The sequence below is a fragment of the Tyto alba genome, unplaced genomic scaffold (genome assembly GCF_018691265.1).
Source record: "Tyto alba isolate M040663 unplaced genomic scaffold, T.alba_DEE_v4.0 Super-Scaffold_17, whole genome shotgun sequence".
Classification (NCBI taxonomy): Eukaryota; Metazoa; Chordata; class Aves; order Strigiformes; family Tytonidae; genus Tyto; species Tyto alba.
Genome location: NW_024881279.1, coordinates 14,251,445 through 14,272,793, shown reverse-complemented (window position 1 = coordinate 14,272,793; position 21,349 = coordinate 14,251,445). Strand labels below are relative to the sequence as shown.

Below are 21,349 nucleotides of genomic sequence, written 5' to 3'. Positions count from 1 at the left end.
GCATTAAGCCTACTAAATATCTTTGCTGATCTCAAGTACCTGGAAAAATCTCTTATGGGCACAAAAGGCCCAGGTGATATGCTCCAATAGGCCTTCCCATTAATCATACAGATAACCAAGTACCTTTCACTATTTTCTGGAATGCACTCATTTTTAACTTAAGCTGAAAGTCCCAATAGTTTTTAATTAGTTTTGATGAACTCTGTGTGTATAAGATGGGTTATAAAGACTAGCATATATTCCATCCCATTTTTTAATACCTAATATACTTGGCTCCACTGTAGGCATGATGAAAACTATATTGTCACAGTCCTCAAGATAGTAAATGTTGCTAAAACTATTCCAAACTTCCCCTCTTCTCACACCCTCTCCCCAAAGGAGCTGGTCCTAGTTATCACAATAATTATAGTTTCTCTAAACAAGGCTAGCTTGTTGCACAATAGCTGGAAATCTTTGGCTTTAAAGTCAGAAGAGAAATAAAAAAGAACACAGAAAATGGTCAGTATATGTTCACATCCTGGGCAATTGCTAGGACAGAAGATGCTCATGTTATTAAAGCACAAAGGGAAAGAGCCACATGGATTTAAAAACTATTTTCAAAGTGTGCTCTAAGTTAAGCTTTCATTAACGTGAAACTCAGAATTTAGTTCATACTGAGCAAACTTCAATGGCAAGTGGCAAAACTAACCTACAAAGGCTGAATGGAAAATATGAAAATAATTTAAATACAAATGTCAGCGTTGGAAAAGATAGACCCTTGCAAAGCACATAGCAGAAATGGACTTGGTTTGGCAACAAAGCGTGCTTTTTCTAGTGACATCAACTTAATCAAATCACATGCAGTACCACTTGCACACAAGAATTCATAGTTAGGTAGTCCGGAAGAAAAATCCAACCAAGAATGTGTACTCTGATTTATTTACACACAATCACTTAAGAAGTGGTTTCAGCTTCTGACAAACTATGTGGTAATGAGCTGTAGCACTGGAAAACAGGAAACACACTTGGGGAAGGAGGAAGACATGCTCCATTTATTTTGGTTTGTTTGTACACAGCCCCAGTTTTCATGACAGTGTTAGTTAGTTGGGTATACCAGGACTTCGTTTTAGTTGAAAGAATAAAGGCCTAGAAAAACAACATTACTGGCTAATTCATTGACTAAGATGAGAATTCAATTCAATATCCAAACTCCAAAGGAGTCAAAAAGCATGAACTGTGACATTCTTTCTGAAGATTTTGTTGGTGATTAAGTTTAGTGTCAGTGCTTCTGGACCAGATCTAGCCTGGAACTATCACAATGCATCTGACTTGTTCTTCTGGAACCAAAAAATCTGAGGTACAATCCAGACACTTGAGCTGACTCCCCTGTTCTCACAGGCAAGAATGAATCCTTGCACACCTGGCACTGTTTAACATATAATCTCCTAACAGATTACCACAAGTTTATTCTGACACAGTACCCAGTTAGTAAATACATTAACCAAGTTCTTGGAAAAAAAAAAAAAAAGCTGAAACAACTTAAAACGAATACATTGTACAACAAAAACAATCCAAAGAAATCTCTTAACCACCATACTATATCAAGTTTGTCTTCTTTCACTCCTTCCAGAACTCCTACCTAAACCCCCTTCTTCAATTGTAAGGGTTTTTCCTTGACCTCAGACAGAACAGCGGCATTTTGTAAACCTTGGGAAGTATTTCCTTCCCAGGACTCCATTGTTGGATCTGTGACATCACTGCCATCTCTCTTACTGACAAGATACAGGAAATTTTATAACACTTAAAAAAAAAATAGTCTGGTTACTGCCCATATTCTTAACTTAATTTCAAGTGTTCTATTAAGAGAATATATTACAGAAAAAAATCCTCAATTTGTGTTACACTTGTGATCACAAGCAGTGCTAAGAATCACCTGCTCAAGTGACACCATATAATTTTAATGATACCTGTGACAATTTATAGGAATTCTGTCACATGCAAAGGTTATACTACCCCACACTTAGTCTGGTTTACACTGATGTTTACTGGTTTAAACAGCCAGGAATCTCCATGCATGTTCGTAACATCATTGAGAAGGGATTCCTTTTTCAAGAATCCCAATATAAATGGCCTGAATTGGTTGCCAAAAGACCAGTTCAGTTCCAAAGTCCTAACTGCCACTGGATTAACATTTTTAAAAAAAGATCACATCTAGTCTGAAGTCTAGACACAAATTAGCAGTATAGAACTAGGTTTGTAATGACAGTTTATAAAGACAAATTTATTGTTTCAGTATAGTGCCTTGTGTTTAGTGAGGCTCTTTATACACTGGTAACAATTCAAAAAAAAAAAAAAACAGTTCAAAAAAAAGATCACGAATTGTTTACATATTACTTTGTGTTGAAACCCATCTCTCATCCTACAAATGGGCATGATCCTTCTGGAGATTTTCTGCATTGGTCATTTATTTATAGCACTGTCACACTTAACCTTCTTTATTTATGGCTTTTTCTAAGTACAATGGTAGAAACAGAATCTAATGATGTAAAGATCTAGAAAGCCTCATCGCAACTTTACTAGGTCAAAACAGGTAAAAAGCAAGAGCAAATGAAACTCCCTACACAACAAGAAAAAAAAATAAAGAAAAATATAATCTTCAGCATAATCCCTTGAAACAGCCTTTCCTTCCCAAATATTTTAAGAATTAGTGTTACAGTATGCAAGACAGATTGGGTTTATTTGACCCAATTCTCTACAGAATAGAAAAACACTGTCTTCCCCTTTCCCATCCCAAACCCTCAGAGCCTACTCATCTGAAAATAGCATTTCATCAACTACTTGTCACACCTCAAATGAGTAAACAGGTAACTATTGAAAGCTGTTTCTGAAATAGGTTAGGTACAGTTATTTTCTCTTTATCTTGTACTGTCATTTGTCCTTGCTCTTTTGTGTGGATTTTCTAAACAGTACAAATGAAAAGATTATATAAAAACTCATTTTAAAAAACACCAGAACAGTCACATTGGCTTATGTAGCATCTGAACCTACAAGAATTAACAAACCCTGTTAACTAGGAGGGAGTAGACAATGTTGACAGCAATCTTTTTTTTTGGGCAGGAGGTTCCCCCCCAAACTGTTTGTTTAACAACACTGAGTGGCACAAGGAAGTGCTTTATATGTAATGCTACATATGAAAACTGATCTTGCTTGGGCAATCTTATTTAAGTAGTTATCCTTTTGAAATACATCAATCCAATTAAGATATTACCCAATCAATACCATACATGATGATGGGGGCACATATGTTCAAATCAGTTATAGTAATTAAATTATCTTTTCTACAAACAAGTAGGTCAATAGTATCCTTTGTTATAGAATTGTAAAAATTCAAGAGGCAATGAGCTATGCAGGTTAGAAAATCTAATTCCACTCCTGGCAAGGCCGGATGCCTGTTTGCAACACTAGGTAGAGGTCTAATTCAGCCACCAAACACACACAACTGAAATACTACAACATGAAGACTTGGAGGTCTCTAGGTTGGAACTGCTACAAAAAGAACCAAATTTATTTCTTCAGACACAGGATCAAACATGCTCAGTTATTACAGCTGGTTGACTTCTTTTACATAAAGGTTTAGTGAAAACCCTGCTTTATCCCTTTCATAGGAATGTTTCCTTTGAAGGTTTACTTGCAGAGAGAAAGGGCAGAGCAGGTGGTCTGTTTCAAACCATTTTCCCCTGCTTTTACACGCATCAATATTAAATTGTTTTAGAAGGTCTTGAGTATTCTTCCTAAATTTAACTGATAGCCTTTTCTGTATGGGAGAATTTGGCTGGGACTTACTGGAGATAAAACCAAGTAATAGAGAACTATGAAGAAATTAGGAGGTTTTTTTAAACACAGAACAAGTATTTCCTTTAAGATTTACCTCCTTTAAATTTTATACAAGAGATTTTACTCATGCATTTTTAATTTTTCTAGTAGACGACAAAGATAATTATGCAAGTTAGATGTACACACTACTTACCTAACATTTCTTTCTTTACTTTTTCATTCCGCTCTTCAATTTGTCTAGGTAATCGCTGTGGAGAGAGTTAAAAATTGGGATCAGACCCATGCTTTCAATAATACTGTAGGTTAAGCTAATGGAATTTTCATACACATAGCCAGCATACATTGTTTATGGCTTAAACGGTATCCTTATGTCAAACCACAATTTCATCTTATTTTGGACACCTATAATTCGTCTTATGACATCAGTTCACATAAATAGTAAGTTGTAACTTGTAAGTGCAGGTTTCATAGCCATATATTTTTACTGCTGAAAATCAGATCTGATCTGTTTGCTTGGAATTTTAACTGAAAAGGTTATGGAATTTAAGAGACTTACAATTAAAGTATATTTTAGCCCTATTTCCTTTATTACACACTTTAAATTTGGTAAGAGAGGCTAGAGGAACTAAGCAAGCACAGAATTTGACTTCTGAACATAAACACAGGTGTAATGAGGAAAATATCCATAGTCAGTTCTCAGTGGTATCACACTTCAGGGAAATCCACACTGTGAAAACATGAAGATCTTCTAAATACAAATACTTTAATCAGAAGATCACTGAATTAACTGTCTGTGAACTTCAGGACATAGTTTAATGAGCAGCATCTTATTACACAATATATAGCATAGTTCTCAGAGGAGAAGGTATTATAAATAAGGGCCTTGATTTGACAGTTCATCACGGGGAAGGAACTCCAACAATTCATCCTGCGCGAGGTACTAGTCCAAGTAACAGTTCATTAGCGTGCTTTTTCCCTTTTCAGAACTTGCAGCAGTGTTAAAATCTGTTGCACCATCACAAGCAAACTTACATGTTTCTAAGGAGCATTACGTAACTGCATGGTCTGTGCATTCCTAATGATTTGAGATCCCCATTTAAGCTTGGAGCAGCTGTGACTCATCTTCCATCCTTACACAGCACTGGTGTTTTGCTATATGATTGTAATGATTATTTTTAATAGAACTTTATATTCACTACAACTACGTTTACCATTGCATCATTTAAATTTTGCATTCTCTATACATCAGTTAAATACAACATTAAAACAAAATATATTATGAATGACAGTCACTTTTTAGACATCTTTTTTCAGATTTTTCAGAAGTGCTATTTCAAGCTTTTATACAATGCTTATTATTGTATAATTCTGGCAGTTCAGCATGCAATTATATGCATAGCCATGCTGTCTCCTCTTGTGGAGGTCATAGCAAGTAAGACAGATCTACTGTAATGGCGTGGTAACTTAATTACAGTTGCAGACTGTGGTAACAGGTGTGGAATTCACTCCTGATACACTTCCCTTGTGATAACTGGCTTCTCAACATAGTTAAAGAATTCATTTCCTAATCTTGTTCCTTCCTGTCATTTACAGCTCCAGTCATCATGGATAAGTTTGTCATCCTGATATCATTGCCACAGCAAAATAAGATGTCCACCTCAAGAAAAAGCCCATTGACAAAGCTGCCTGGATATTCCTTTCTTCTTCAATGCAGGATATGCCGGTGAACACAGGCAAATACAGTTCATTTTCTATGGTGATGGGGAAGAGACATGGTACACCCCAGAAAAACACCAGAAGAACGAGTCCTAAGGATTAGAATGCAGATATACGTGGATGGCTAAGCTTGAAACCAGCCCAGGTCCAGCATCACCACGAGTGAGCCAGATCTAATTAGCCCAGGCAGACCTCATCTGACTCCTGCTGACCCAGAGGGGCTTATTAAGTTGGGTGCAGGTCTGGACCTAAGCTGCCTGCATGAAAACATGTGTGGATATCCCCAGGCTCTAAATTCAGTTTGCATTGTGGCTGTGAGATTTGCTATATCTTGGATGAGTTTGGCATATACAGCATGTGTCTCACATTTGGTTATTAGTCTTTAGCAGGAAATGAAGACACAAATCCTTGATCTGAAATACATACTCCATGTTTTATTTGCCTGAATAATACGATTCCAAAGACTCAGCATTTCTCACTCCAGAAATGTCTGTGCAAGGTTACTTATCTATAGAAAGTTGTCTGTAAGGACAGCTGTTTAGCTGGTGTCTATGATACTTAAAGTACAGCTTCTTTTGGTACCTAAGTTTATCTGGTCTGCCAATCCCTCAAAAACTGTGCTGAAGCTAAAATTCACACAACGCTGTTCCACACCTGCTAAAAACAAAACCTAAAGACTGATACCATATAATTAAACACTTTCTGGGAAAGCATCAGTAGGGATTATTTGATCGAAACCCACTATAATTTCAAACAGTTTAATCTGGCATTGAAGATGTCAAAAGTAACTAAAGTGTGTGACACTAGGATTTAAATCAAACACTATCACTGTACTCCTGAAATATAAACAGTACTGAAATTTTAGAGCAGCTACCAAATCAGGAATCAAAGCAAAGAACTACTGTGTATTTAATATTTTTATACTGTCATTTAACAAGTTTATGACATTCCCCAAAGCAGTATGTGAAATATTTTCTGTGTACAGGAAGGAGAAAGATTTGTTCTAACAGTGAATGAAACTAATTTTCAGATTCTCTTGATGCACCATTTTCATTACCAGTGAGGGGGGAAGATTGCTGTAATATTTCTGCAAGGAACAATGCACTTTACCTTAAAATAAGGCAAAGCTTCTTAGTCTCCTATATGTTAGATATGTAAACCACATATGTGGAGTCAGTGTTACAGCTGGAATTGGTTTTTGATTATGGAATTTAGAGATTTATTATGAATATTTTAAAAAGTATAAAACTTCCTTAATTTTTCAAAAGGGGAATTTTAAGCTTCAGTCTCAAAAGATTGGTTCGACTCTGAAACTTGACAAAGAACACTATCAACTCAGGGCAGAATGTCCTAGATCCCACTGCTGTGTAAATTGAGGGCATTTTGTACAAAGTGTTCTGCACCACATGTGAGCCTAAAGCCTCTGCCTAATAAAATGAGGTCAAGGAGCAGAAGGTATATGTAACAGTCAACTTCTGTATTTCCCAGCTACAAAAATTAAGAATAAATTACTGATCTTTCTGAAACATTCCTGAAAGATGGCCAGGAAGAACAGCAGAACTGTTTATGATTTTCCTCTAGCCCAAAGCTCCCCTGGTTACTGAGCAAGGGCTCTTTGGTGAGATTATTAGAGATACACTCACTGAAAGAAAATAGGGGTCTTCCAAGAGGTATAAGGGACAGTATCTATACTTTCAGGGGGTTCCAATCAGCCAAAATATATGTATTTTAAACTCCTTACATCTTCTACCAACTACTGACAGTGTTCCCAAGTCTTAATCTGTGGAGTCCTCACTGGTGGTTCATAACAGTCTGTCTGATCTTCACAGTTGTTCTTTGTGTGATGAGCTGCTAAAATGCACTCCTTATACACTAATACTGTTTTACCAAGTAATGAGCTAGATTACACTAGGCCTCACTCTAGAGTTAGTCTAATGCTAAAAGACTAAAAGCTACAGAAATTAAACCCCATGGTTTCCTTTAGAAACGTCAGCAGACTCCTTGGCTGAATTCCTAGATCAAATAAGCCATAGTCTCAGCTAGGAGACTATGAACAAGGCCGACACAAATACTCTTTTCTAGGCTGTGATGGACCCATCACATGCACTACCCATGCAGTAATGATGTTTGACAAGCTTGTCATTTGTCAAGCCATTGCCAAGAGCTAGGTGATAAAGTGCTCGCCTGCTCTCAACCAGATTCATGCAACAAGCATCAGGGGATTGTTTCACAAGTGACCTTGTCGGTGGGTGCTGCCGAAAGGAATGGCCCCAAATCCTGCACTGCCTTGACCACGTCGTCTTTCCTTCTCATGAGCATTTGCAGTAGGACTTGTCTGGCTGCAAAAAGCCAAGGCAATATAGAAGTATTTACTTTGGGGCTGTCTGGTTGCTGGCTTTTTTTGCTGGCTTGTTGCTGTTTTTCCCTTTAGCAGAGTTTGTTGTCTGCCAGACTCATATATAGAACCAGCCATCCCCGAGGGTCAGACATGAGCCAGCACCAGCGCCAGCACAAGGAAAGCAACTGGACAGCTTTATAAGCAGCAGGTAGTTAGTAGATCAGTTTAGCTGTTTTGTGAAACCATACCCTTACCACTAACAGGAGTTACACAGTTAAGCCGAATATTTTTCTGCCATCAGTGCAACTGATCCAGTCCCAAAGGAAGTAATTTCAGGCAAGGCTTCTTGTTTAATACGCTGTAAAAGCAGTTTCTAATCTGTCACTTACAGCACCATAGTATGGGGAAAAGCGGGGAGGGGAAATCACTGCTAATGATTTATTTTCCCAAATGGAGAATTAAACCAATTAAAACTAAGCCTTTCAAAAACTTTTCTGCATTGACATATTCAAAGCGGTTTTAGAAATAATTTTGCAGATAAAGCAAATGATTTTTTTTTTTTTCTTTATGGGGCAGAATATGTTGCAGGTTCACTGATATGAAGGTGAACTAAAATAATGATGCCCTTTGAAAATTTAACTAAAGTCAAGTATTGGCACATGGATTTGTGTGCGCAACTAAGAATTATGTTTTAACATTGCACCCATGTACCTTAAAATGGAAGCAAAGAATAGTTCAGCTGTTGTTTTTCCTGCAGAAAATGGTCAGCTCTTTCCAGGCTCTCTGGTGCTTGCAAACCATTCACCTACCATGACCTAAATCTCCCACTTTTTATCAAAGTGACCACCACTGTACTTTTTATAGTGGCTACCTTTCATTAGCACTTGTTTCTTCAAAACCACAGGCTGTCTGGCTACATCTCTACCACATTTGTCCTTTCAACATAGCCTTCATAACCTCTTTTCAAAAATAAGAGCAGCAAGCAGCCTGTAAGAGGAGATTTCTGCACAAAATAAATTTGCCTTCTTGCTACTCCTGAGAAAAGACTCTCTGAACTTGTCAAATCCACAGTTATTTTCCACAGTGAGTATTAACACACTAAGTATCACTAAAAAAATCACTTTGTGCTGGTATTTTACACAAAGAGTTACTTAAAACCTCAAATCAGCAGGTTGTGGCAGCGACTTTAAATCCCTATTGATTAGGGATTATTTACATGTTAGATTGGGATTTCAGGAAGTGCTAGGGGTTTATCTTTTTTTATCCAAGCTGACACATCCTAAAGGCCAAGGAAGCTTTTAAAACATTTCCTTACACTTACAGAGATATGGCAAAGATTCTGCAAGAAATGTTTAATCCTGAAGTATTTGTAATTTGATTGAAAGTGATGAAGTAGACATTGAAACACAGTACTAAAATGCAGAATTTTTTTTTTTTTAGAATGAAGAAAGTAACTGAATCAGGAGAGTGTGCTGTTTGCAACAAGGTGCCTTATTCTTCAAGTGACAGGCTGTTTTTGAAGATTATCAGCAGACTTCAGTCACTATTACTAAAATAACTCAAAGTGGCCAATACACACACAAGGCATAAGAAAGAACAAGAACAGAAAACAGCTAAACCAAGAAGCAAAAATATCAATATTTTAAAGTAGATCCAAACATAGATGCAGGCTGATAGAATCCTGTCATTCTCAAAGTTACATCATCAAGTCATCAAAAAAGGTAATTATTTTATAATTATGCCATAAAGGCATTCAACTGAAAATTTACCAATCAGAAAAATAATCCTACTGAAAGAAAAACAGACTCTCACTAATTAAACAGCTAGCAAGAACTGTATTACGCGGTGCTTGTATTCTGATCTCCAAACTGCAGATCTGTATCGAAATGATGGCTACTAAAATGCAGCAGTGGTTCAGGCAACCTTCTCTGGCACATGAATAAATATAATTAACAGCCTCAATCAGAAAAACTAGAATGAAGTGTGTGCGTGTGTGTACCCACATGCTATTCAACAGCTAAACATGTAATTAGATGCTTACAGCTCAGAACACATGTTTACTTTCACTCATTTTAGAAAGGCAAAAAGAGGACTGTTTTATGGACCCGAGATTTGTCATGGAAGTTGTGGCAGTTCATGTAATCTTCTTTATGCAAAATAAGATGAGAAAGACTGCACTTTCAGACTTGAAAAAAAACGTTATCATCACTGCATATGAAGCTGCTTGCATAAACAGCACTGAATATTCAGAATAGGAAAGAAAAGACCTTGGTTTAAAGTTAGGCTAAAGTATATTAAAAAGGCTTACCATGCAAGCTTCTCTGGCTTGATGAACTGATGGATCTTTTTCTAGGACTGCCTTATAATCTTCCAGAGCTTCATCTAGTTTTTCTGTTTTTTCATATAGTTCTGCTCTTCTCAGCAAAGCTCTAATGTAGTTAGGATCTAATTCCACTGCTAGAAAACAAAAACAAAGCACGGTATTTTACTTGAAACATTTCTATACCCCTCAAATGGATTCTTAAGTGTGCATTAAACTCTTAATAGTTATCTTTATAATGTAGCTTATAATCAAGCAGAGTCACAGTTTAAAAGCTAAGTCACAATTCAGAAGAGGCATACATCTGTGAAAGTCTAATGCAAATGATCATATTTCATTTAATGTCTACAATCTATCACCTATAGAAGTGATTTATAATGGACATTTAATTTTGCAATACTATATATGCAGAGATTCTATGTGATGGTTCAGAAATGTTAAAAACCTGTAAGATTTTTTCAGCTTTTGTATATTTCATAAGTGTATATTATTAGATTACAGCTAAAGTTAAATATACCTAAAGATACACATAGCAGGGAAACCAAGCATTTCCCTGCTTATCTTAGCTCAAGTTGAGACAAACTCCAGGAGAATACTGATGTTCTTCTGAATTTAATATCAAACAGTCAAAACTGGATTGGGAATCCACAAATGGTTATATTAGCTTACAGGTTAGCAGAGGGGCATACTGTCTGAATTTAAGTTTTACCTCTCCTTATTCCCTTGGTAGCCATGACCCTGTTTACAGATGCAGTTAAGACTGAATGTTAAACTTAACAATAACCTGCAAATGGTAATTTTTCAATAATTTCTTCATCCATTTTTCATCACAGAAAGAAGGATTATGAAAGACTGCCCCTTTTATAATTACTAACCCATTGAAAAGGTTCTCAGGACAATTAAATCTAGGTTCATCTAACTAAATATTCTAGCTTATTTCTTCTGGAAGGACAAAGACAATGCTACAGTCAGCAAGTTGCAGGTCAGTGTGAATTGCTCTGCTGTGCTCCAAGTGTTGCATTGCAGTTTGTAAGCCAAGTCCCTGGGGAGTGTCAAGCGATGGTAGGTTTAAGCCTCACTGCTGCAAAGCAAACCTATTCCCTTTAAGCCACTACAAAATCAGCAGAAGTGTTTTTCAAAATGCACCACCAGCAAAACAAGGCAAACCCCCAAAGTGACAAAGGGCAGCTAGAATTTGTTACCTTCAAGAATACTTTTAGCATGTACAAACTCATATTTACTGTACAAGCAGTACTGGCATGCAGCCATTGGATTAGTTTTCTGATTGGTAATTTGGATTTTTTTCCCAGCTGTCATGGGGAGTTTAACAAAAATCCAAGCATGGGTGAGTGGGTGGAAGCAATAAACCAATGCACAGCTGAAATGATTTCACTAGAAGTTGCAGAGAGGAAACTATGCAGGACAAGAACGGGAGAGCATAAACCCTTGTGACAAAGCAAAAGCCTTGCATAAAAGGGACTTGATAATGCTTTTAATTCTGTAAAGCCTCAGAGTTCTTTGGAATCTGGGATTAAACCAAGATTTGGGGAGGAATGGCAGGTGGAAGTGGGTTTAAAATAGTAGGTGTAAGGAAACAGCTTCCATGATAAAAAGACTTTCCTATTAAAAAGAAATACAAACAACAGCCTTATTGGGCACAAGAGAATAGAAAGTAAATTACTGCAAACAGAAAAAGTTTGATAGACATTTTAGAAAATAAATAATATAAATAATTCTAGATTCACATGTCTTCCATCACAGCTTTTCTTTAAATTCCTTAAAGACCCTTATGCCCAAAATTACAGCTCTGCAGTAAGGCACTAAATGGCATAATTTATGCATGAAAGATCTGGCACAAGAGCAGCACACAGGAAAAAAAAAGTCATACCTTTGCTGCAGTCACTTAGGGCAGCTTCTGTCTTGTCCTAGAACACAAAACAGTTTCATTAAATTTAAACTGTTTCCCAAGAAATGTGACTTATTTACAATTGCAAGCAAAAAGGTTTGTCTGGCATTCCAGGGAACTGGGATGTTCGTGTAATCAAGGCTTTTCATACTGTTGCTTCTGATGTAAAGCTCTTTAGCAGTGATTAGCTTCCTCTCTGTGAAGGCTGCCAGTGTTCAAATTGCACGGCTGCCTCGCTAATCGGTCTGCACTGAACAGCCGGCAGCGAGCTACAGTCAAAAGGCTGAGTCACATCTGCAGGCCTTGGCTTAACTGAGCTACAGCTTTTCTACCTTTGTCAATTAATTAAGGGTTTGGAATAGACGGTTCCCAAGAGTCCCAAATAAATTCTTGTCTGTACGAGCTAAGACATTCGGAAAGCAGATACTGCCTTTAGCACTAATACAGCTTTCCCTACAAGGGACAATGCAGGAGACTTCCAGAAGTGGTAAGGACAAGATTTTAGTGCACCCTGACAACCACAGTTAGAAGATGAGAGCCAGGCAATCTGCTTAAAATGAATCAAGAAAAAAAAAGCAAAGGATCTGAGACAGAAATTCTATTTTCATCCAAACTAAAAAGGGCCTACAAAACAAAAAACAGTAAAAAAATCAGGCTGTTCTGTACTTGTATTGTTGATCTAAGTAGTAGTAATCTTTCTGCACCAAGAAACTATTGTCTCCTCTGTAAGACAGAAGCTGTTTCAGAGAAGAATGCCTCACAAGCTTTTATTGTAGTGCAAAGCAAATGGGTGCAGCAGGTATGGAAGAACAAACTTAATGGGGAAGTTAATAATAGGAATCTATTTTCAGAGTAATGTATTGGTCTGTTAGATTTCACTGATCTATACTGGTGAGATGCACTAGATTGTGCACAGTTCTTTTATCATTTTAGGCTCCTTTGGGGACTATAGGATTAGTTTCCCAGTGATATGAATAGTTAACATCTGGCTTATGATGAGGTTTCTCAGTTTACAGCTTTCATATTTGAAAGGTTCCAGCATCTGTTATTACAGACTTATATTCCATTTTTTCCTTGTCTGCTCAAACAATTCTGTATCCCAACAGCAAGTTAGATAATTATACCTGAACAAGAATACTCTATGCTGAGTAAGAATTTAATTATTTATGTTTAAATATGGCTGCAAGGTACATTTCTAAACAGAACTGCATGTGCCGCAATACTGGAGGAAAACTGCGAATTCCGTTTGCTGAAGAGTAAACTGATGATAGGAGTTACTGTGACTTTTCTATAATAATTTAATCTTAAAAACAAAGGCAAAAATAAGGAGTAATTTCTCCTGAATTCTTAGTATCTCCTCTTTCTAAAGAAGTGAAAGTTTCTGTTCAGACAGGTTGTGTTCTATGCCTCCCATGCTACCTAAGTGTATTGGTGATTCTGGTAACACCTGGGCACGCGTCCCTGGTCAAGGAACAGAAAACATATGAAGAAAGCTTCAGCCATTCTATCCAGAATGTGCCTTACTATATAGTAACCGTGAAGGAAGCAGACTAACTGAATTAATAAAGCCATAGTTAGGAAGTCCTGCTTATGCCTCAAAGCATTTGAGCCAATTAAATGAAGACAAAGATATGAAAATACAGGCTTTTAGAAAAAATACTACAACTAGCTACAATTTGAAACAATCTGATACATGGTCTGCATACACTAAACATGCTTAAAGACATCTGTTCCACCTGAACTTTGAATTTCATTAAAATAGAGAGAATGAAAGAAAAAACAGTGTTTTAAAAATAATGCAGCAGAGCAACTTTGAACAGCTGTTCCAATTCCAACTTTCAGGTTTGTATTCATCCTCAGTAAAACCAAGCCCACCAGCATTACTACTGGGAGCATGACAGACTGAGTGAGCAGCAAACCTGCAAAAAGCTTTATTCCTTTGCCTTCCTTTATGCACCTCTAATGACTTAATTAGTGCCTTTGTCATAATCAATATGTGTTTCATAACATAAAAAGAATATTCACCTGTTTCATTTTTGCAGCAGCTCTGTTTGAAAATAAAACAGCCCTATCTTTTTGGAAGCAGGCTGGACAAATCTGCAGCGCCTTCGTGTAAGAATCTTCTGCTTCTCCATAGTCTGCAAATATAATTGCAAAAAAAAAACAAAAACAAAAACCCAAGATAGACCATTTATTTCAAATGCCAATACAGTCAGTGAACCACATGGCTATGACATCTTCAGAAACAATTCTCAATATATGATGCAATATTAAACCAGAATCAGTAGCTGCTCTCAGACAAAGTACATTACTAAGTAGTACATAAATCAATGACAATTATTTTAAAATCAACACCCTTATAAAAGTAGAAAATTAGTCCTGAGCTTAATGTAACAAGTGCAGCATGATGTGCATATAATTCTCATCCCTGAAATTTTTTCGTTCTATTTGAGTAACCAGCCTTAGAGGTAGAATCTCTTTAGATTAAGCGTAGCCCTGACCTGAAAAGAAGCATGTGCTGAAACACATCACTGCACTGATACCTGTTCAAAGCAGCTATGGAGATATTTTATTTGCCACATTATCTTCAATGACTGATTTAAAGGTCAGTCACCACAAACCCATTATCACCCAAAGGTCATCTGTCATCAAGTCTGGTCTAAAGCAAGGACCAGTTGTAAACCACATAGGATTACCAAGTTACTAATTTTCTAATAAAAGTAGAGTCAAGAGTGAAAAGGCCCTATACTGACTCTGAACAATGCCCTGCCACCTGACAAGTGCATTGTCCTCACAGCAGAGCCATTCTTTCTGCGCACATTAGCTGGTGACCATCTAGGAGCTTAAAAGGTTGTGTATTTCTGACTAGTAAGCACCTGGGCAGGCACAGGCACACTGAAAAGATCTGCCAAAGAATTTGTCAAGAAGAGGCTTCGGACGACTTCAGATGATTCAGCCGACATTACAGGCTTCCTGCTTTCATGGTCTGAGCAGTTCCCTCCCACCTGCTCTGATGCTTGCCTGAATTGGTAAATCATTCCCCAGGAATCTTGCTCTCTTAGCACACACAATAAGAGACCTCCAAACAGGAAGGCCACTGTCTGGTTATCAGGGTATACTTCTGTGAAGGGGAAGTTACTTCTTTGTGTCTCTGCTGAGTGAGGAAAGTATGAATCTGCATTTCCTGGTTTCTTTGTGAATCCTCTATCCACCAGAACATTAAATGAAAGGTAGATGTCAAAATCACTTCCCCCTTTATGTTTTTTAATTAAAAGCATTGGTACAGTTACTTATTACTGCCTTCAACCCTGCTGCTATGTATTAACTACGTTCAGAACATACCCAGTTCTGGCATAAGCTAGAAATTTACATACCTCTAGATTTTTTAAAAAAATATATGTATCTGTGTGTACGTGTACATCTCTATATACACACATACACATGTGTGTACATCTCTATACACATATGTATATATGCATATAGATGTACATATATGTACATATTAATGTCTGTATATATACAAGTATGTACACGTACATAAATAAAATGTGTAACAGTCAGTGGCTAAAAAGAAACACGCAAACGTACAAAGGTATGAGAGTGCTACTGAGCCACAGAGTCCTGCACCAATTCTAAGCACATGCATTAGCAAAACTCAGATCCTAGTAGAAGCCTTTTTTGATTAGTAAAATAAACCATGACACTTGGAAGGCAGTCAATTCTGTATCATGTTCTTGGATTTAAAAACTTAGCTTTCATGAGAATCCTGCTTTAGTAACACAAATCTTTGTGATTTAAACTTAACTCTTACGGAGGTCTGCTATCTCCTCCTGTTCACTAGACCTGGATGAAAAATTGTATAGATGATAAATCGGAACAATGATAGGGGTGAGATCTTCCTATGGGTTTTCTGCAACATCACCACGATGGCTAAGTATTAATTTAAGGTCCTCTAACATTTATATGGTTTTAAAAGATTATCAACCCACCTCCTTTCTTGAACTGATCATTTCCTTTCTCCTTCAGTGTTGTGCTCTCCTTTCTTCTTTTCTACAAAAGAAGAGACAATGTTTCAAAGTATTTAATTGAAATAAACAAGTAGGTCAGCTGCAGTTCCAAATAAAGTATGAATGGAAATCAGAATAAAATGTAACCCAAAGAATTTTAACTAGTACCGAGATTGCTTGCCTGTAGTCGTTGTGACATGATATGCTCTATATATCCATGAAATACCGAAGTATAACAACAAGGCAATTAAAAAGCTCTAGTCCATGGACAACAGTATGAAGAAAGAGCATTCATAGTGAATTACATGGTCTAAGCTAATACGTTGACTTTTTAGCTGGCTGTTTGCTTCTTCCTTCCAACTCAATTTAATTCAGTTAGTGCAGGTCAACTATATAGAATATATTTTAGACAAAAAGTCAAAAGTTTTGCTTGAAATAATTCCACCTCAGAAATTCATCATTAACTTTGAGATGTACATGTTGAGCATGTTGAGCTGACCACATCAGAAACAGGTCCATGGATAATACCATCCTGAAAGACTGCTTATGCAGAGAGTGACTAAAGCATCAGACTCAGAGACAGGAAGATTGTTCTGTTATACTGTGAAAATTGCACATGCTGAGCAGAGTTGTGTTTTCAACCATGAATATCTTAACAGTACTCTTGGCACAAGTGAAGTTGACATGAATGTTCTTAGCCTTTGACACAGAAAACACAGGATGTCACTAAGCCATCTCTTCAACCTATTTACAATGGAAGTCTTTCACATGCAGGCATACCTCACACAAGTAAAAACAAAGCAGTATAAGTAAGACAGTAACATCAAGAAGCAGTGCTCATGTTCATGAATCATTTCTATGGCAGAAAAATAATCATTGGATCACTGATTTTGTCCCCAACACACATGCATACACAAAAGACTTAAATCAAGGTGTTTATCAATTATAGATCATCGAGCAATTAAAAAGCCAACATGAGGAAAAGGAGCAGTTTCGTTTCCTGCAGATTGTGTAAATCAAGGATTAATGCAATTATCAATATCGCACAGAACATCTCCTTGGAAACAGCTAAATATAGTACTCTTTGTGGAGCGCTGCACCATCTCACAGCTATGCCAAGTAGCTGACAAACAATACAAAAATCAGATGTTCTTTCCTCTTGCTGTTACTGGTTTTGGAAAGTAATTCACCTGACCAATGTCACCATCTTAGTAGTAACTTCACAGTGCTCTGAAAACTAGGCTCAGGGGAACGGCATTCAGTTGTGACACATGAAATTACACAGTAAAATATCATCTGACCCTTTCGATACATGCCTAGCTCACTAAAATTTTTCCTACTGCCTATTAAATATGTTTTCTAATACTCCTTGCTCCTCATATTAAAAAACAAAACAAAACATAGGTCAGATGAAACATGCACCACTATTTAGATATAGGCTCTGCTTCAGGGTGGACTAAGAAACCTACCCAAGTTCTTCCACAATGTCACTTGCATCAGTGTACACAAGCCAGTTGGTGCTTTCCAAATGAGAGTATGCAAACAAATCTAAGCTGCATTAAAAGCACAAGTTCTTTGTATATATGCACAATTCTGCTGTTCAGCACAGGGACGTGCTGAATACAGAACTGTATTTGAAAGCTGTACCCAAACTTTTGAAGTGCCACACAGAACAGCTCCAGCAAGGTCACTGCCACACACACAGTTGGCCCTCCACAGAAACTTTTAAAAACCTCTTGAGTGCATATAGAGCGAATGCACAACAGAAGTAATTTTCATATCAGTGCTGGCAGATTTTAGCACAGAACAGGTTTGGAGATGATGATCCTACTAGAAAACATAAAAGATCTACATAGTCAATCCTCATTCAAGAAAATAAACGCTTGAAACGCTAGCCCTACTGACTTCATTGCTCATGACCTATTTAGAACTGGCCTTTAAGCGCCATTAACTGATTCACTGTTGCATAAGGTAGAGTTACAACTCTACAATAACGATTTTTTTTCATATAAAGTGAGAACTACAGCATGGTCACAGTACTCCTGATGCAGAAAACCTAAAATCAAGGAATACTGGATGAAAAGGTTCGCCTGTATTATCATTATTTTGGTTTAGTATTATTATTATTAAAATTATTATAAAATATTACATATTTACCCCAGTTAAGTATTAAATACTAAAAGTGATTTGCAGCAAGAAGGCTTCAGGATGATAAGCTTTATATTAAAAAAATCCCCGACCAACCAACCAATGAACTAAGTAAAAGCAACAACAAAAAGCATTCTTCAACTGTGGGATTCCTTCTCAGGTAGCCAAGAGGATTGTGACCTAGAGTCTCAACAGCACGGAAGACCAACCAAGGTGCCTGTATGGCCTCATTCGCTGAGGAAACAGCAGATGAAACTCCTGAACAACAGAAGAGTTTAAGGACTGTCACACTGGGAAGCTGATGATTCATACCACTTTCCTCCTCTGACAGCCTGTTCCTTGGTACGTCCTCTTGCCTGTGAATCAAACTGCACAAATTTGAAGGGTAGAGGACTAGTAGTCATGTAACTGTTACAGACATACAAATGTCAGTGACAGTCTTGCGGTCACTTCTGTTTGACCAGGAAAGGTGTTGTCTAAGGATGTTTCAGAAGCCAGCAGCATTGTTAAGAACACCGTATATGGTTTTGCAGCTTACTCAGCTCCCTGGAAAGCAGCTATGCAAGCAATGCAGTCCTGGTTCAAACCCAGTATTTCTGTCATAGCGTGGCCAACATTCCCTTAAGTTTCAAGCTCCACAGGTTTGCACAGTATTTTTCAAAAAGCTGAAGTCTATAGGATACCTCATGCAACATTCTGGATTTGCATTTGAAGTATGACCCATAAGCAATACATAGTAGCAAACCATGCCTAAAACCAAATTCCTCTAGCTTTTCCACAAAATGTAAAAGCATATGTATTAGCGTATCACTTTCTAAATGCACTGCCCTCTAAAGCACACTATGTATTTGTGAAATAAATACATCACTCATTCTTCCATATATGCATTTCTTTAACAGAAAATCCTAACACAAAAGCAGTGGAAAATCAACTATTTTGGATGAATTTACATTTAACTGAAAAGGACTGCTCCAATGGATGCTGTTAGAATCTGTCTTCTATTCAAATTCAGGGTAAAGAGAAAAACCAACAATAACTGAACTGCTGTTAGAAGACATAACCTCTTCACTCAGTGTGCTAAATTTCCAGCTTCAATGGACAATTGCAAATTGACTGGTCATCATTTTACTGTGATCATATCAGCCCAGAGTGAAAAAATTGCAAGTGACTTGTCCTTGGGACAAATTTTGCACAATGTCATTTCAGTGCCCCTACCCACTAATTCTTCAGAAAAAGATTTAAGTAGCTGCAGGGCAGGCTGCCCTTTCCTCAGCAAGGGAAGTAGGTCAGACTGAACTCCTAGAATGCTCTGCCTGAGGAAAAGATATCTTGACCCACTATGTGTCCTGAGGCTGCTCATACACGACACTGGGTGAAGCACAACTTCCCCAGCTTACACTCTATTATGATTTTTGGCTATTCAAAGTCAGCAAAATCTTAAGGTTTGTTTTTTTGCAAATTTTATAAACACAAAAATGGCAAATTCCAAGTGGCAGGCATTAGTTTCTGATGTACAAAGACAAGAAAATATTTTTTAAAGTCCGTAAGAAATAACTGCATTTAACTGGTAACACAATTCTTAACAGATCTGATCAGAAATGTTTACAGATTTGGATACTGAATTAGTCATCCATATTCTGAAGAAATTAGGATTTTAATACAGACCTGCCTGGCAAACAAGAGGTACTGAAGATTAAGGCCTGATCTGAAGTAACGAGAAAAGACAGCTTGGCCTTCTGACAACAAAGTACAACAGTTCCAAAGAAAGGACATCAAATACAGTCCCTGAGCCTCATCTACTCTGCCAAAATACTCTGAGTTAAAAATAAAAACATTAAAGCATTATTCTACCATTAGAGAAGAAAGCAGCCTACACATTTTCACTATTTGTTTTGGAAGTAACCAATGTAATAAAAGTGCTGGAAGTGAAATCCTTAAATATAGCTGGTGAGAGCTGAAGGACAAACACCTTCAGTTTGCAGTTCTTCCAACCGTACTTCCCTCTGGCTGTTCCTATGCATTATATTTGATCAATTGATTTAACTTTGCTAGGGAACTGTTCTTGGCTCCCATTTTGCCAAGAGCAGCAAATGCGTACTCTCTCTTCCCTGTAAGGCTATTTATACAGTGTGACAATGTACATCTGCATCTCATACCCTTTTGTAAGGTCACCAAGTAGCAGTCAATTTAAAATTACTGGAGTTCAAAGGGTGCACAGAAGCAAGGAATTTAAACAGATAAGGAATCTCTTTCTCAGCTTCAAATACCAATTCTAGTTCTAAGTCATCCATTAGTAGTCTTCTGCCTCCCCCTGCAGTTTTGAGAAGCTATTGCTCTATCATGCATTCAAGAATTTGAATCTCCATTTAAGATTGTAGTCACTCAAAAAATCCTTTTTCAAATCTTGCTAGAGATGTCACTTGAAAACTGTGCCAAATCTACCCTCTACACTCAAGGGGCAGGGTAGCAAGCATTGCTAGACTCTGGCCCATCTCTGCTCATTGTAACTCTGTGGTAAAGACACATAGTCTTTCTACTGCCAAAACACTACCTTTTCTTGAAATTGTGAGCAGCACTTCCAAAGACAATAGGTTACATCCATCCTTGACAGTCAGTTTAAATTAACATGCCAGCCTAACTGTGACTATTCCTGAGTGACAATACATGCCCTTCAGTCCTTCCTGTTCCAGAGGCAGCAGCCTCAGGCAGAAAAGTGGTGCTGATCACTTAATCCATCTCCACCACAAGTCAAAAAGGTCCCAATTTGACAGTATCGGCATCTTCCAGAGAAATGCAAAAAAATGAGTAAGACTGAAATCAGATAGCAGCACTGAAAAAGGATGCAGGTCTTTTTTCCACTTTGTATCAAATTACCATCTAGCAAAATATGTTTGCATTTGTTTAAAAACTTAACTCAAAGAACTATAAATCACAGGGAGATTGTAACTCCAGATTTTATCCAGGTTCTTCTCAGCAGCCATCACAATTAATTACTCTAGCAGATACAGATACACTTCTCAAATGTACTCCAATATTTGATTAACTCAGAAAATGTAACAGGATGTTTTGTTCTATTTTGTAAGTGATAAGACAGGGCAGTT

General features: G+C 37.3%; 2 protein-coding genes across 3 annotated transcripts in view; one reads left to right on the top strand and one right to left on the bottom strand.

Annotated features, from left to right (window-relative positions):
- PWWP2A (PWWP domain containing 2A) overlaps nt 1-5,817 on the top strand; it is a 54,263-nt gene extending 48,446 nt beyond the window's left edge. The window contains exon 5 of the transcript XR_004408947.2: nt 5,407-5,817. The gene's annotated coding sequence lies outside the window, so the exon portion shown is untranslated. The remainder of the gene's footprint in view (nt 1-5,406) is intronic.
- The window catches only part of TTC1 (tetratricopeptide repeat domain 1), a 33,159-nt gene that overhangs the window by 4,539 nt on the left and 7,271 nt on the right, over nt 1-21,349 (bottom strand). For both annotated transcript variants that reach the window (XM_042789931.1, XM_042789930.1), the window contains exons 3-7: nt 16,083-16,143; nt 14,119-14,231; nt 12,076-12,112; nt 10,176-10,324; nt 4,007-4,061 (exon numbers count right to left, since the gene is read on the bottom strand). In XM_042789931.1, coding sequence (XP_042645865.1) covers nt 4,007-4,061; nt 10,176-10,324; nt 12,076-12,112; nt 14,119-14,231; nt 16,083-16,143 — 415 coding nt within the window. The remainder of the gene's footprint in view (nt 1-4,006; nt 4,062-10,175; nt 10,325-12,075; nt 12,113-14,118; nt 14,232-16,082; nt 16,144-21,349) is intronic.